Here is a 14,375-nt window from a genome sequence, read left to right as displayed (position 1 = left end):
TAACATCAAAGCTCCCTTTCTCCATGCTATTGCTTGACCTCCATAATCCTCTCACAATATGAAACAGCTTCCCTTTCATTTTGCCCGCTTAAGTACTGTTTAAAATTCATGTCTCCTTTTCCACTTACCAATGGCCACACCCACCCACTCCACACCATCCCCTTCACTCTAAAGGCTAGCAAACTGCAAGTAATACACTTGCGTTTCTGTAGCAATTAGTAATAGTAGCCACAGGGAGGTCAGCCCCAGTGCCCTACTACCTTTCCTAGCCCTGAAGATGATTCAGTAATTTGTGTGGTGGACAGCAAGCAGTGACTATGCTGTGGATCAATTGCTGACTTCAAGGAAACTGACAGACCTGATGTAAAAGGTTCTATTGGACTCATCTGAAGGGTGTTTCTATATGATATCATTCTGGAACCAGATGGGTTTAACTCCCTCTAGTGCTCAAGAGCACTAGTATGACATCATGATTTAAGTATTCTGTTTGGTAAATAATTTCTGAAAGGATACATTTAATATTATGTATATCAATGGGAAGGCAGTTGGATGGCAGAACACGGTTAAGGACAGGCTGTTAAAAAAGAAACTGTTTTAGCCTTGGTATGAAAAAACACCTACAGTATAATTCTAAACTTGTTTTTTCACAATTAAGGCCTAATAAGTTCAGCTGGGACTTACTCTCTGGTAAGCATGCTTAGGATTCAAATCCTAAGTAGTATCCATTAATACTGCATAACTCTGTTCTTTTCAAAATAAGCTGAAAATGTTACTTTACATAACTTTTGAGGAAGATCCCGGTTGCCACTAAACCCAAGCCAGGGTGTGTATGCCACAATTGTGATTATGGAGAATTAGTTCAAATATGCACAAATGTCCTGGTCAACATCACTTCTCAAGCACCAGGTTGGCTCAAACTATTTTGCATGAGGGTTACCCCTTTCATTTGCCAACGCCAACTGATAACAGACCCATCATTCTATTCACTTGTACAAAGGGGGGCTAACCAGGATGTACAAATCAGGAAAAATGGAGGTGGGAGAGGTGAAGGAGGAGGAACACATATTGCCTCCATATCTCAGACCTCATTGTCTAAAGCAGGGGTGGACAATCAGTGGTTCTACAGATGTTGGACTACAATTTCCACGATTCCTGACTATTGGCCAGCTTACTAGGGTGTTGACGGGAGTTAAGAGTCCAATCAGGGCTAGCCCAAGACATTTTGGTGCCTGAGGTGAAGGATAAGATGGTGCCTCCTCTATTACTTGTTCTAAAGCCAACTAGACTGATAGCTGACTCTTATGTCAGTCAGCACTGGGGACAGAATAGCATCCTCCACCACACCTGAGGACAGCACTCTAGCTTAGGAGGTTCAGGGCAGGCAGTGAAGCACACACAGCCCTGTTCTCCAACACCTCACTGCTGCTGCCTGCTCCATCGTCTGTCTCCTGAGGCACCTTCCTCACTCTGCCTAATGAAAGGTCTGCCTCTTAGTCCAACAACATCTAGAAGTCACAGGTTGCCCACCCCCGGTTGAAAGGGTGTAGGATGGAGTGAGAATTATATTCCCTCTTGAAGAATTCCCCTACATTTTTGCCACCCTGCCAATCTATATTGTCAGGCCAGCCCTACTAATCCCTTTATCAAGATACATTTATTGCTGAAAGACTTTTCAAGTAACATCAGCTAGTGCTGTTTCTCCAGAAAAGTAGTAGCAATTTATGACCCATATTCTTATTGTGAAATATTATAGCTTTTATATTAATTCAAAGATGTAAGAAGAAATAAGGAGCCAAGCAAACACAGTGTTGTTATGGGCTGTGTCTATTTTTGTGGATTTTGGCCCTTGTGAGCTCTCTAGTGTTATGTATATAACAATAAATGATGTAGAGGTATGTATGTTTCAGCATAGTTAAACACAAACCATTTTTTAAAAAAGGCTTCTTTTAACTTTTTCCCTCTTTTCCCCATTTCTGGGAAACCAGCTAATGTGTTCCCTGTTATTGTAAACAAAGATAAGAAACTGGGAAACCAGCCAAGTACTCTGGTCTTGCCCACCGGTCTTGCCTGGTATAGTAGCATCCATATTCAGGTTCAGAATACATAAGAGTACATAGTCAGCATACACTGTGACATTCACAGATGGGAACATGTGATAAGACAGGGCTATATAAGGCAGGCAGTCCAGGACATTTTCACCAGTGCATTATGTCTGCTGCCCTCAGCTCCTTCTGGGAGGAAGGGCAGGATATAAATTTAATAAATGAATGAATGAATAAATAAAATACTGCCCTGCATGTTGATGATCCACAAACTACAAGGGTGAGCTGAGTTCATTACATGTTGTATTGAAGAACTATAATGTGACGCATGACCTGTATAAAGTGTAACATGCTTGATGTACATCCCTTATATGTGATATGTATCATTTGATATTCTGATTCCTTGGCTACAACCACCTATAGCATTATATGTACTGAAAAAAATGTATATGTTAAAAAAATAAATAGAACATTGTAAGATCTTCAGCTGCTGAGCTCCTAATTAATTTTCCTGAGATATCCCTATACCAAAGTATGTTCCTTGGTAGGATCTCTATCCCAGGCTAACTGCTGGCCAAGAATCTAGAAACTCAGGTGACCACAATGTTTGTCATATAAGTAATCTGGATTTGTAACAGACAAAGGGGAGTATAAAGAACCCTCAATCTTGTACATTCACAGGAATAACATCCTTCAGTCATTTCAGTGTACTGCCAAAGCTTCCTGTGGCTGTTATGGGGCTTGTTTGGTTCTACTTTTATGGTATAATGTATTTATAGTTACGATATTAAATGTGTTGTAAGCAGGGCCGGCACCAGACATGCCGGGTCCCTTGGGCACCAGCTTGCCCTGGGCCCTGGCATGCATGTGCGCACGCACACATACACGTGTGCGCGCACCCAGGGCAAGCCCCAGACACGCTGGAGGTCTTGGGTAAAAGCCTGCCCCAGGCCCCAGCACTCCCCATCCGCAATTCGTGCACGGAGAGAGCTTCGGGGCTCTGCCATTCCCTTGCTTAACTTACCTTGTTCTGAGGTTGTGCACGCAGCAGTGTCCTTAAGAAAGATGGCGGCTGAGGTTTCCCTAAGGACCTGAAGACTCTGCCGTTATCTTGGTTCATGGCAGGGATGTGAGCATGCAGCATATATGCGTGCCATCAGCCAAGATGGTGGCAAAGGCTTCAGCCACTTAGGAAAACCTCAGCTGCCATCTTTCTTAACGGCACCGCTGCATGCACAACCGCAGAAAAGCTTAAGTTAAGCAAGGGAATGGCGGAGCCCTGAAGCTCTCGCTGTGCGATCTGCAGCAGCAATCCTGCCGCGAATTGCGGAAGGGGAGCAGAGGGGCCCCTCAGGGGCTTCTGTAACCTCAGGGGCCCTTGAGCCAGTGCCCCACCTGGCTGCCCCTTGGAACCGGCCCTGGTTGTAAGTCACTTGGAGGCCTTTGGGTAACAAGCGACTAACAAATCTAATTATGATTATGATTAATAATAATAATAATAATAATAATGCATTATACAATTGCTTCACTAATATACATATTAAAAGAAAAATAAAGATATACAGGTAAGAAACTCAACAGAAATAATAAAAAATATACTTACTCCTTTCATGGACCTTTTTTGTTCACCTTTTGGTTTTGATTCCTTTGCACCTTTTACATCCTTTTTTATTTCATTTTCTGCAAATGTTAAAAGCACAATCAACCTAAAATGTGATGTGCTAAACTAGGGAACTTTTACACCAGACATGTTTTTGTCTTAGACATACAAAACACTGAGCACAGGGCTGGCAAAACTGCTTTCTGCAAGGATTGGCTGCTCACCTGAGTTCCCTGGGAACCTGGTTGCACAGCTGATCTACATACATCTTTGTTCCACACTTGACATAACATATGACATCAGCTATGGGGAAGGTGGGTGTGGTTTTGGGGAAATTGCCTGGTAGACCAAATTGGGACCCATACCAGGCCATATTTTGCCTATGGATCAGAAGTTCCCCACCCCTGTGCTAAATCAATAGCAATGCTTTCAATGAATGGGAGACTATCCAAGAAATTACATCTGGAAAGAGGTACATAGCAGGGCTTTCCCCTATCTAGCTTGTTACTCATTTTATCACTTGAATCTTTAGCAACTTCAATAGCCTTTCATGATCATCAACGTATGTTAATCACAGAGATAATTGGGAAGCTTATTGCAGGGAATTCTTCTGATAATCATTTGACACATTTGCATACTAACATCAGTTGCATACAAATGTGCAAACACCACATAACTTTTCCACAGGAGTCTCTACGTAAGTATAGGAGAGCTAATGGTGGGATAAAAAAGCTTAAAGTATCTTCTCATGACACCAACTATAATAAAAAAGGGGCATGTAAAGTTTATACATTTTTTAAAATACTTTGACTGTATTTTCAAATATATGTCAACACAGCTGCACCTGATTCTTCTTTATGCAAGCGGTTGTACAAAATTTGGAGAGAAAAGTCTCTGGACACAGAACTTATTGTCTCTTCTTGAAAGATATTCAGACCTTCCAAAGGTAACTCCATAAGAAATTTGTCCACCAGCAGTATCATGTATTCTCCTGTATCTTCAAGACCAGCTAAATGTAGGAAAAATGGGACAAATCAGTAATTCTCACAAAAAACAATAGCAACAACTGTTCTTACATGGGAAGTATTTTCCTTCTGCTCAAATAAGCTAACACTGTTGGCCTTTTGGGGGGAGGCTCTTTGGGAAGCCCCTGGGGTTGTATCAAATTGTGGCTCTCTCCTTCGAGAGAGCCACAAGAATTAACCACAAATCAGCATTTCTTTCTCCAAACATCATAGCTGTATTCAGAAACAACGGTAAATGATTCTTGGTTTGCCATTACAAGCACAAGCAGATATGAGCCTCTCTCTCCTCCTTCCTGCACATTCAAAGGAAGGAAATCAGAAGCATATCTCCTAGTTTGAGGCAATCCATAGGTTGTTGTTTTGTTCAAGCCTAGAAAACTATAATTTGGTCAACCCATAGATTGCCCACAAACCAGGTTCAAACCATTATTTAGGATCCTGAGCATGCTATAGTTTATACAAACCAGGAAAGGAAGCTTAAATTCCCTCATGCATGGAAGAATGGAGAAGGGGAAGATGAGCTCAGAAGCCCAAGGCTGCCCATAATTTTAGTGGCACACAATGGTTTGTCACCCTGTTTAAATATATTCACTAATGGTACCAAAATATGCCTTACAAACATAATTACAGACATCACAGGCAACTTGTACAAACCTGAAAATATAATAATTCATACTCTGAAATTGTGTAACAAATTCTTTAGGAAGAAGATAATTTACTTTATAGTTTGGCACTACAAATATGCTCTGGAGCTAAAGACATACCTTGATTTGTACTGGCTTTCTCCTTATTTTTAGTTTTTGCTTTCCCTGCCTCATTTGCTTTGGCTTTTCCTGAGTCATCTGCTTTAGTTTTTCCTGGACTACCTTTTTTGTTTTTTCCTGAGTCACCTGCTTTAGCTTTACCTGAGTCACCTTTGGTTTTCCCCGAGTCAGCTGGAGAGACTGCTGGACTGGGATGCCTGAGGAGACAAAAATCAGGTCTTAAAAATATTATATAGCACAGAATTTCTGAAGAACATAAATAGAAATCAAATACTCGTACCTTGTTTCATGCTATTTGCAGTAGTAAATGCAATGCCCACTTGGCTTTGTCATTATGCACAGAGAAACCCACTTCCTCCTAGTTTTACTTAAGGTTAACATAGGTTTGCATAGTTCTGATGGTCTCAGTCACCTGTTGTCGTGGAAAATTCTCCCTCTTCTGAGGTTTATGTCTGTTATAAAAAATGTATCTCTCCCTAACCTTTTAGGCTTGTGCTAAGTATGTGTTAATTCTTGGCAAAGCAATGACATCTATAATCTGTTGTAACTGCCTTACTTTATCTAGAACAAAGACAGAGCCACGTTCCTTTTAGAGACAATTTCAATGATGCATTTAACCACTGATCACAGAAGGGTAAGACCTAACAAGAACAGGAAGACAGAAAGGATGAGACTTCACCTTCTGTTTCTTGTGAATACGTATGTTCTCTATATTACGTCTGTTTACATCCTCGTTTGATGACTCTGTCTTTTACAATGTTTACTGCTTGCCATGCCATGTTGATCTATAAATTGTTGCTGTTTCCTGAATAAAGTTGTCTTTCTGACCAAGGTCACACTCTCGGTTGGACTGAGAAGCTTCTTTGGGACAGTTAGAACCTTTGATCAAAGTTCTATTGTGTTTGGATCATGTTTTCCTTCTTCACTCGATTCAGGGTCCAATTGCAGCTCGTGTCTTACCTGGGGAAGGTGGCACAGCGAGATAGCCATTGAAATCTCGTCCATCACACCTATGCATTTTGGTCTAGAAGAGCTGCTGCTGCCCTGCTAACAGGAAAGAAGGGCCAAGGTGGCCAAACACATCTCTTGATCAATTACTTGCCTCCTGCTATTTTGCATGAGCACAGCATCATTGGCAGTAGTCGCAGGACCTGAAGATACCTCACTGTGATACTGACAATGTCTGAAAAAATGGGGCGCCCAGGATTGTCTAACATGTGTATTTTCAGAGGTAGTAGAAGACTCCTAGAGTGTGTCTGTGCAGATTAGTTTCTGCACTTCTGTAAGAAATTTCTTCATCATGTTAGAGTTTTTTCATTATTAATATTCAACAGTAGTTTTCTGATGCCTTTGCTTATAGTTGATAATAGTGCTATAGCTATATGGAAAGGGCTATAGCTCAGTTGTAGAGCACTTTCCTTATAGATATAGCACTATTATCCCTAGCATCTCCAGCTAGTGCTGGGAAGGACTCCTGGTCTGAAACTCAGAGAGTTTATGCCAGTCAGTGTCAACAGTACTGAGCAAGTTAGACCAATGGTCTGACTTGGTATAAGGGAACTTCCTATGTTTCTATCATATTGGGCACTTTGTTACTTTTTCTCATGTTATCTTCTTATGCATGCTGTTTGTGAAAGGGTTCTGTTAAATGTTTCTTTTCTTATGTGCATACTTTTTAAAAAAAGGAAGTTGTCTCTTATTCTGATCATTCATGCTTAAAATATAACCCAAGGGTCAGCTGGGAGACTTGGAGTCGGCTGAAGGCCGCCCGGTCGAAACCCTGGTGATGGAGTGGAATAAGGAGATCACTAGGGCTGTAGACCGGGTGGCTCCGAAACGTCCTCTCCCCCTGAATAGAGCTCAGATAGCACCCTGGTATACACCACGGCTCCGGGGTCTGAGACAGGAGGTGAGACAACTAGAGCGCCGGTGGCGGAAATCCCGCTCTGAAGACGATTGGACACTGGTTAGAACAGCAATAGCTGCCTACCAGGTGGCAACAAGGGCAACAAAGAAGGAATTCTTTGCTGCCTCTATTGCGTCCGCAGAGTGTTGTCCCAGGAGGTTGTTCCAAGTGGTACGAAATCTGGTCGGTCCAGTTGTTCAGGACCCTATGGAGCATTCTAAAGCCTTCTGTGACACATTTGCTAAACACTTTGCCAATAAAATCGAGCGCCTGAAGAGTGGGATTCCGTACGCCGTGGATACAGGAAGTGAGCCAGAGCCGGCCAGTTGCATTCTGGTACGGTGGGATCGGTTTCAGCCTCTTCCCTCTGAGGAAGTGGACAAGGTGCTCTCTACTGTAAAGCCAACCACCTGTCTGTTGGATCCTTGCCCTTCGTGGCTCATTATGAGCTGCAAAGAGGGACTGAGCGAAGGGATCAAGGCAATAGTAAATGCATCCTTGGAAGAGGGTGCAATGCCATTAGCCTTCAAGGAGGCAGTCATAAAGCCCATCTTGAAAAAGCCCTCCTTGGATCCCCAACAGTTGAATAACTTTCGCCCAGTCTCTAATTTACCATTTCTAGGCAAGGTGATTGAACGTGTGGTGGCCAAACAGTTACAGATGCACTTGGATGAAGCAGATTATCTAGATCCATTCCAATTGGGCTTCAGGACTGGACATGGAACTGAAACAGCCTTGGTTGCCCTGGTGGATGATATGAGGAGGGCGTTGGATAGGGGAGAATTTACCTTCCTCGTCCTCCTGGATCTCTCAGCGGCTTTCGATACCGTTGACCACGGTATCCTTTTAGATCGCCTGGAGGGATTAGGAATAGGAGGCACTGTTTTACGGTGGCTCCGTTCCTATCTCTCAGACAGGCATCAATGGGTGGCATTGGGGGATGAGGTTTCAGACCCTTGGTCTCTTAATTGTGGAGTGCCACAGGGCTCTATCCTCTCCCCCATGCTATTCAACATCTATGTAAAGCCGCTGGGGGCCATCATCAGGAGATTTGGGCTGCGGTGCCACCAATATGCGGATGACACTCAGCTCTATCTCTCGTTTAAGTCCTCACCAGAGTTGGCTGTGGATACCATTTCCAAGTGCCTGGAATCCGTAAGTGGATGGATGGGAAGGAATAGGCTGAAACTTAATCCCGACAAGACCGAGGTGTTGCTCGTGGGAGACAGGGGCAGGTTGGGGGATATAGACCTGGTGTTCAATGGGGTAAAATTGCCCCTAAAAGACCAGGTCCGCAGCCTCGGGGTCATTCTTGACTCCCAGCTGTCCATGGAAGCTCAGGTCTCGGCAGTGAGACGGGCAGCTTGGTATCAATTACATCTGATAAGAAGACTGCAACCCTACGTTCCTGCCCATTTGCTCCCACGGGTGACACATGCCCTGGTCTTCTCCCGCTTGGACTACTATAATGCGCTCTACGTGGGGTTACCCTTGAAAACGGTCCGGAAATTACAACTGATACAGAATGCGGCGGCACGTTTGATTAAGAACAGCCGTCGCCGTGATCATATAACTCCGGTGTTAGTGGATCTGCACTGGCTACCAGTTGTTTACTGGGCCCAATTCAAGGTGTTGGTGTTGACCTTTAAAGCCCTATACGGTCTTGGCCCAGTTTATCTGAAGGAGCACCTCCAGTATCACCAATTATGCCGCCTGACGAGATCAGCCACACAAGACCTTCTCTCGGTCCCACCAGTTAAGATAGTGAGGCTGGTGCGGACCAGAGAGAAGGCATTTTTGATTATGGCCCCCACCCTCTGGAATTCCCTTCCTCTCGACCTTCGCCATGCCCCTTCTTTGATAGGCTTCCGCCGGGCCTTGAAGACCTGGCTGTTTAGGCAGGCCTATGGGATTTCTGGGGTGGGTTAGTTCTTAATATTGGTATTATTAATTATTGTTGTGGTTCTTATTGGTTTTATTGTATTTTATTATGTAAATGTACGTCGCCTAGAGTGGCCGTTAATTCGGCCAGATAGGCGACTCAAAAATAAAATTTTATTATTATTATTATTATACACAACCAAATGTTCTGGTTGATTTGTGAACTGAGGATGGTGAAACAGTCACATAAGTAATTTTTTTTTCATAAGCAAAAGCCTGCATGGACCTATCAGACTCCAATTAGCTCGTAGCACAAGTCTTTTGAGGGCAAGAACAGAGTCGTTTATGCATATAAAACATAATTTTAAAATACTTTAAGAGAGAACAAACAATTTAAAAATTACCTCAGCTCGGAGAAATCAAACTGTGACAATACAGGTTTCAGATATTCTTCCATTTCTTTCAAGATAGCCTGGAATTCTAATATAAAATGTTGTTCATCTTCATGTTCCATATTCTAGGACATAAAGTGAAACAGTAAAGTTTATTACAAAAAAAGTGTAAAGGCACAATAACAAAGACAGAAAGAATAACAGAGTAGTCAAATAGAAGCAGAATACTCATGGCAAATTAGTAACGTATTTGAACTATCCCAAGTCTAAATCGAACAATCACCTTTAAACAATGTTATGTTTTCTTATTTTTATGCATGTATTACTTTATTTGATAATGAGTCTTCTAACAAAAATATTGGTGCAATAGTTGTAATACTTACAAAATCATCCACTAGACCAAGGATTCATTTTAGTTCAAACATGCATTTGGAAACCCACTTCATAATTTAGAAATGAGGCAGTTCTGCCATTATGACTTCCCCTAGATTAGGCTGTGATCCAGTTGTGGGTCCTAACCCACCAATTGAAGACCAATGCCCTAGAGAGTGTTCTTGTTGACACTAGTGAAACTATTCTGGGCAAAAACTTACACTGTATCCACAAAAAAGAAAAAGTAGTAGTTATCTGTTACTCTATTATCTCAATATATCACATGTGAAAATACCAATATGAACAAATGCAGTACTTCTAACAGGTTCTCTTACTGTAACTAATTTGACAGATGATTCTTGCATTCTTCGAAACTCATTTTTGTCTTCCTGGGCTTTATCTGGTGATATTTGCTTCAGAAGACTCTTCATCTTTTCTTGTTTGAAAAGCTTTACCCTCTCCAACAAATTCAAGAAAGTATCAGAATTCACATGGGACCGCACAATTTTAGCCTGCACTGATATAAATTAAAATACAAACCTATTAAATAACATTTACAATGCATTGGATTTTTTTTTAAAATGCACTGCATCTTTTCATTTTCCACATCCTTATCTTTGTAGCACATGAGTATAGAAAGGATCGAAGCACCAGAGACATGAATTACTGTAGTAGTGGTATAAGTAAATTAGGTGCCAGGGTTCCTATGTAATATTTGTGTACTTACATAATATTTGTGTACCAAGATAACTACTCATTAGGGGTGCATGGAGCTGGGATAGCACAATCCCAATCCTCCATTGCAAGCACTAATGAAACATCTGCGCAGGGAATGAAAATGAATTATTTTGACAGTATGAGTTATGTTTCTATTCAAGACTAGGCAGGATTAAAGGCTGCCAAGAAAAATACTTGCCTTTTTTTAAAGAAACTGATGGAAGGGAGGGCAAAAGTGTCCGAATGGATAGAGGCATTGTGACTTCATCATGCTCATGACATGATCCAAAGCTGGCTGAGAACACAGCTCCCAGCTAGAAGATGCACTTTAAGAAGTGGAGTTGCATCTGCTGCCAATCAACCTATGACAAGGTAGAGTGGAGGAGGGCTCTCAAGGGCATAATTTGGCCCTCAAAATAGCACTTTTGTGCCCAAAATATTTGTGTGTCAAGACTTAGCACGGCGCAGCCCAACAAAAGTCAACCATAGTTAAATCTGCACTTCTTAAACTTACAAGTCATCTGAACAGGTTTTCCTTTTTGCTGTCCACCCTTTTCCTTCTGCTGTCCGCTCTTTTCCTTTTGCTGTCCACCCTTTTCTTTCTTCTGTCCACCCTTTTCCTTGTGTTCTCTTTGCTCCTTTGGACTGGCAGATCTTACTTTCTCAAGTACCGCACCATACAAGAGAGATCTATTGAAGGAAACAAATTTCTTTCTTTTGAAGGCCCTGCTTTTTCTCTCTTTTTTACAGTTAATTACTTATTGCCTTCTTATCTGTCATAGGCATATAACTGAAAGCAGTGCAAGTAATGAACTACCTCAGTGGTCCAAATGATAGTAGTTTATACATAGTTTGAAAAAGACAATGCTACGTTACTAACATTCTTAATTCCTTTCACTGCTTTTCTTGGGGCAGGAAGGAGCATTCCTTGGAGAAAGGCAAGGAATCTAGAGTAGGTGGGCAATGAATAGACCTGACACAGAGAAGATGCTCAAGCAGAATGAATGTTGGAGGGTGTCCGCTGTGTATTTCAACCTCTGTCTCCACACTAGTGATGGGCTCCATTTATGCAATAATCAAATTTGACATCTGATTAATTATTATTTCTGATATTCTCTATCTTTGCAGAGAGAATTTTGAAGCAGCAACTCTCTGTGCCTGGTTTCAGATTCATTCTTTTTTTCCAGATTAGTATTTTTTCCAAAATTCGCTTTGAAATCATCAATAGTGTGAGTGATACTTTTATTGATCTACTTTCTTTGTGAGATCTTCAAATGTGTATTCCCTTTCACTGATGTCAATGAAGTGTTGATTGCAACTGACAGACAGAAAGCAGCAGGGGAGGAATGATGTGTTGATCATAAGCAGCAGGGTGGAATGAGGTGTTCATTGTTTCTGACAGACAGATTATTTGCCTTAATCTGCATTTCAAAAGGAATATAAATGGACAATAATTAGACTTCAGAATAAAGATCTATACCAGTGCAGACTCATGACTAAGCAATTATAGTATCGATAATTCTCTGCAAAGCAGAAAATATATATATCGGAGGAGATCAGAAAAATGAAAATATATAGGAGGAAAAAGGAATCCGATCATTAACGACCACTAGGGGACCACTCTTAAAAACAAAACGTAAAAAAGGAGAGGATTCCATCTCTACTCCACACTTAGCTAAATATAAAATATCAGAAATATTGTGACATGCCTCCAGGCTTTGAAATAAAAATGGAAACAAATGCATATAAATAAATAAAATGCAATGGTGGGGGAAAATCCAGAGGACAAACTGAGTGGTTGCCCTAAATAACATTTCCCTGAATACTACCACTATTAACTGTATTCATCCAACTGTGAGCATCTTCAAACCAATTGAAAACAAATATATCTGGCTGCAAACCCATGTTTTTAATGTGGGAAAGGACCCAAATGTAGGAGAAAACCACACATAGTTAAAACTACTGGTATGATGGCTGCTAGAACCTGCTGAAAGAAAGGATATCACAATAGCATCAACACCCATGCATAAAAATCCACGGGCACACAGAGGCAGTTAAGAAACCGCAGGGATAGAAGCAGTTTGGGATAGAACATGCAAGCATGCAGTGGTGGGTTTGATTCTACATAGACTAGAGATAGAAGTTTCTCTTTGGCTGTACCATAATTATTACGCTTTACTGACAACAGCCTGATCAGAGTTCACCAGCTTTTTAGGGCCAATGGACACATTTGGAATTTTGAGAAAATGGCTCCCTTGAAGTGTGGCAAAACACCAAATGGCTGTCATGGGGGCATGGCATAATGGTTGCCATATCTAAAATAGCAGAAAAAGAGATAGGCCTATAAAATGTTTCAGGTCTGCTCTTCCTCCCCCAGATCAGCCACATGGGGAAAAAAGCACCTATATCAGGCACTGCTGTGCTCCCTTACAGAAATAAGCTCTTTGTACCTTTTCTATGTTCAGAAAGATGGAGGGTGGATATCCAATCCTGTATCCAATTAAATGTGTACATATATAAGAGGGCATGTTCAACGTAGAAGAGTCTGAGCCAGAGCAAACAGAAAATGAGCAGGAAGTGCAAACAGTCTCAGGTGTTGTGGATTTTTGAGGGGTATTTACTGAGACCTTTCATGGGTGCCATAGGAGGTACATATGGGCACACTGGCATCCACGGACCCCACATTGGCAACCCATGGCCTAGTTAGTGCCACATACAAATAGACAGAGGGTATACTAAAACATTATTGGTAGTTCCCCAAAATCAAGCATGGGCCCCCTATTGTTTTCAGCAACAATAATGAATGGGCCATTTTGGCTTCAAGAAAATGAAAGTACAGGAAACTGAATTATGATCTAAAGTACTGGACACAGGAAAAAAGATCCTGATTGAACTATTAGTCTGACAGAACATTTATCTAGAATTGTATTTTCATATAAATGACAAAATTAATAACTGTAGTGCCTTTTCTTTGGCTTACTCAGTTGGACCTAATCCTATTCACCCAGGTCAAGCAAGACTGATCTGTGAGCGGATGCCCTGCTGGATAAAGTCCAAAAGCAAAGTGGCATTTTGTACAATAAAATTTGCTGCATCTGACTTCTAAGTTGTACCCACATGGTGATCACTTTGGATCAGATCTGCAACATCCAATGACTGGACTGAACAGTTTTTACGGCATGAACAACTTGTATGGAAACTTGATTGGACTAAATATATCCCCCCCTTTCACCAACCAAAGCTGACATCACTGTCCATCTGATGAGCCAGAGAGCAGCATACTGCTGCACAAAAGTATCGGGGGGCAACATCTATCTCCTTTAAGTTTACTCTTGAAACTCAACCCAATTGCTGAATGTGTCTATTCAATGAAACCGAAGCTGAAGATGGTAGCTCCATGAAGATGCAATACTTAGCTATTTTTCTTTTCCTTTAAACATGAGTAAGATTGAGAGATGAGGGAGAAATCTGCTCCAATCAAACTCAAGCATGAATTCTGCCACAGTTCGCACATTTGCCTTGCGCAAGGACTGGTGCCTTTCATAAAAACACCAGCTTTATGACATCAGTAACAAAATGAGGCCAATTTTAACATTGGTTTATTCCACTAACCTATCTGTCATACTGGCACTTTGGCAAATCCAATAAATGAAAGAATGTTGTTTAGAAGACTGAT

At 41.5% G+C, this 14,375-nt stretch overlaps 1 protein-coding gene and 1 long non-coding RNA gene across 6 annotated transcripts in view; one reads left to right on the top strand and one right to left on the bottom strand.

The window, feature by feature from the left end:
- Nucleotides 1-14,375, bottom strand: part of CFAP46 (cilia and flagella associated protein 46) — a 218,620-nt gene that overhangs the window by 18,392 nt on the left and 185,853 nt on the right. For 4 of the 5 annotated variants that reach the window (XM_061635622.1, XM_061635618.1, XM_061635619.1 and 1 more), the window contains 7 exons: nucleotides 11,214-11,389; nucleotides 10,318-10,499; nucleotides 9,623-9,735; nucleotides 5,432-5,628; nucleotides 4,487-4,651; nucleotides 3,646-3,722; nucleotides 514-574 (listed from right to left, as the gene is read on the bottom strand). In XM_061635622.1, the coding sequence (XP_061491606.1) occupies nucleotides 514-574; nucleotides 3,646-3,722; nucleotides 4,487-4,651; nucleotides 5,432-5,628; nucleotides 9,623-9,735; nucleotides 10,318-10,499; nucleotides 11,214-11,389 (971 nt within the window). The remainder of the gene's footprint in view (nucleotides 1-513; nucleotides 575-3,645; nucleotides 3,723-4,486; nucleotides 4,652-5,431; nucleotides 5,629-9,622; nucleotides 9,736-10,317; nucleotides 10,500-11,213; nucleotides 11,390-14,375) is intronic. The other variant, XM_061635621.1, reaches the window with a different exon arrangement.
- LOC133388956 (uncharacterized) lies at nucleotides 2,243-11,862 on the top strand. The gene is made up of 4 exons (XR_009763986.1): nucleotides 2,243-2,322; nucleotides 4,481-4,588; nucleotides 5,997-6,130; nucleotides 11,828-11,862. It is a non-coding gene; the product is annotated as an uncharacterized LOC133388956 (long non-coding RNA).

The sequence above is a fragment of the Rhineura floridana genome, chromosome 7 (genome assembly GCF_030035675.1).
Source record: "Rhineura floridana isolate rRhiFlo1 chromosome 7, rRhiFlo1.hap2, whole genome shotgun sequence".
Classification (NCBI taxonomy): Eukaryota; Metazoa; Chordata; class Lepidosauria; order Squamata; family Rhineuridae; genus Rhineura; species Rhineura floridana.
The sequence above is the reverse complement of the archived record's forward strand: the minus strand, read 5'-3'. Positions and strand labels throughout refer to the sequence as shown.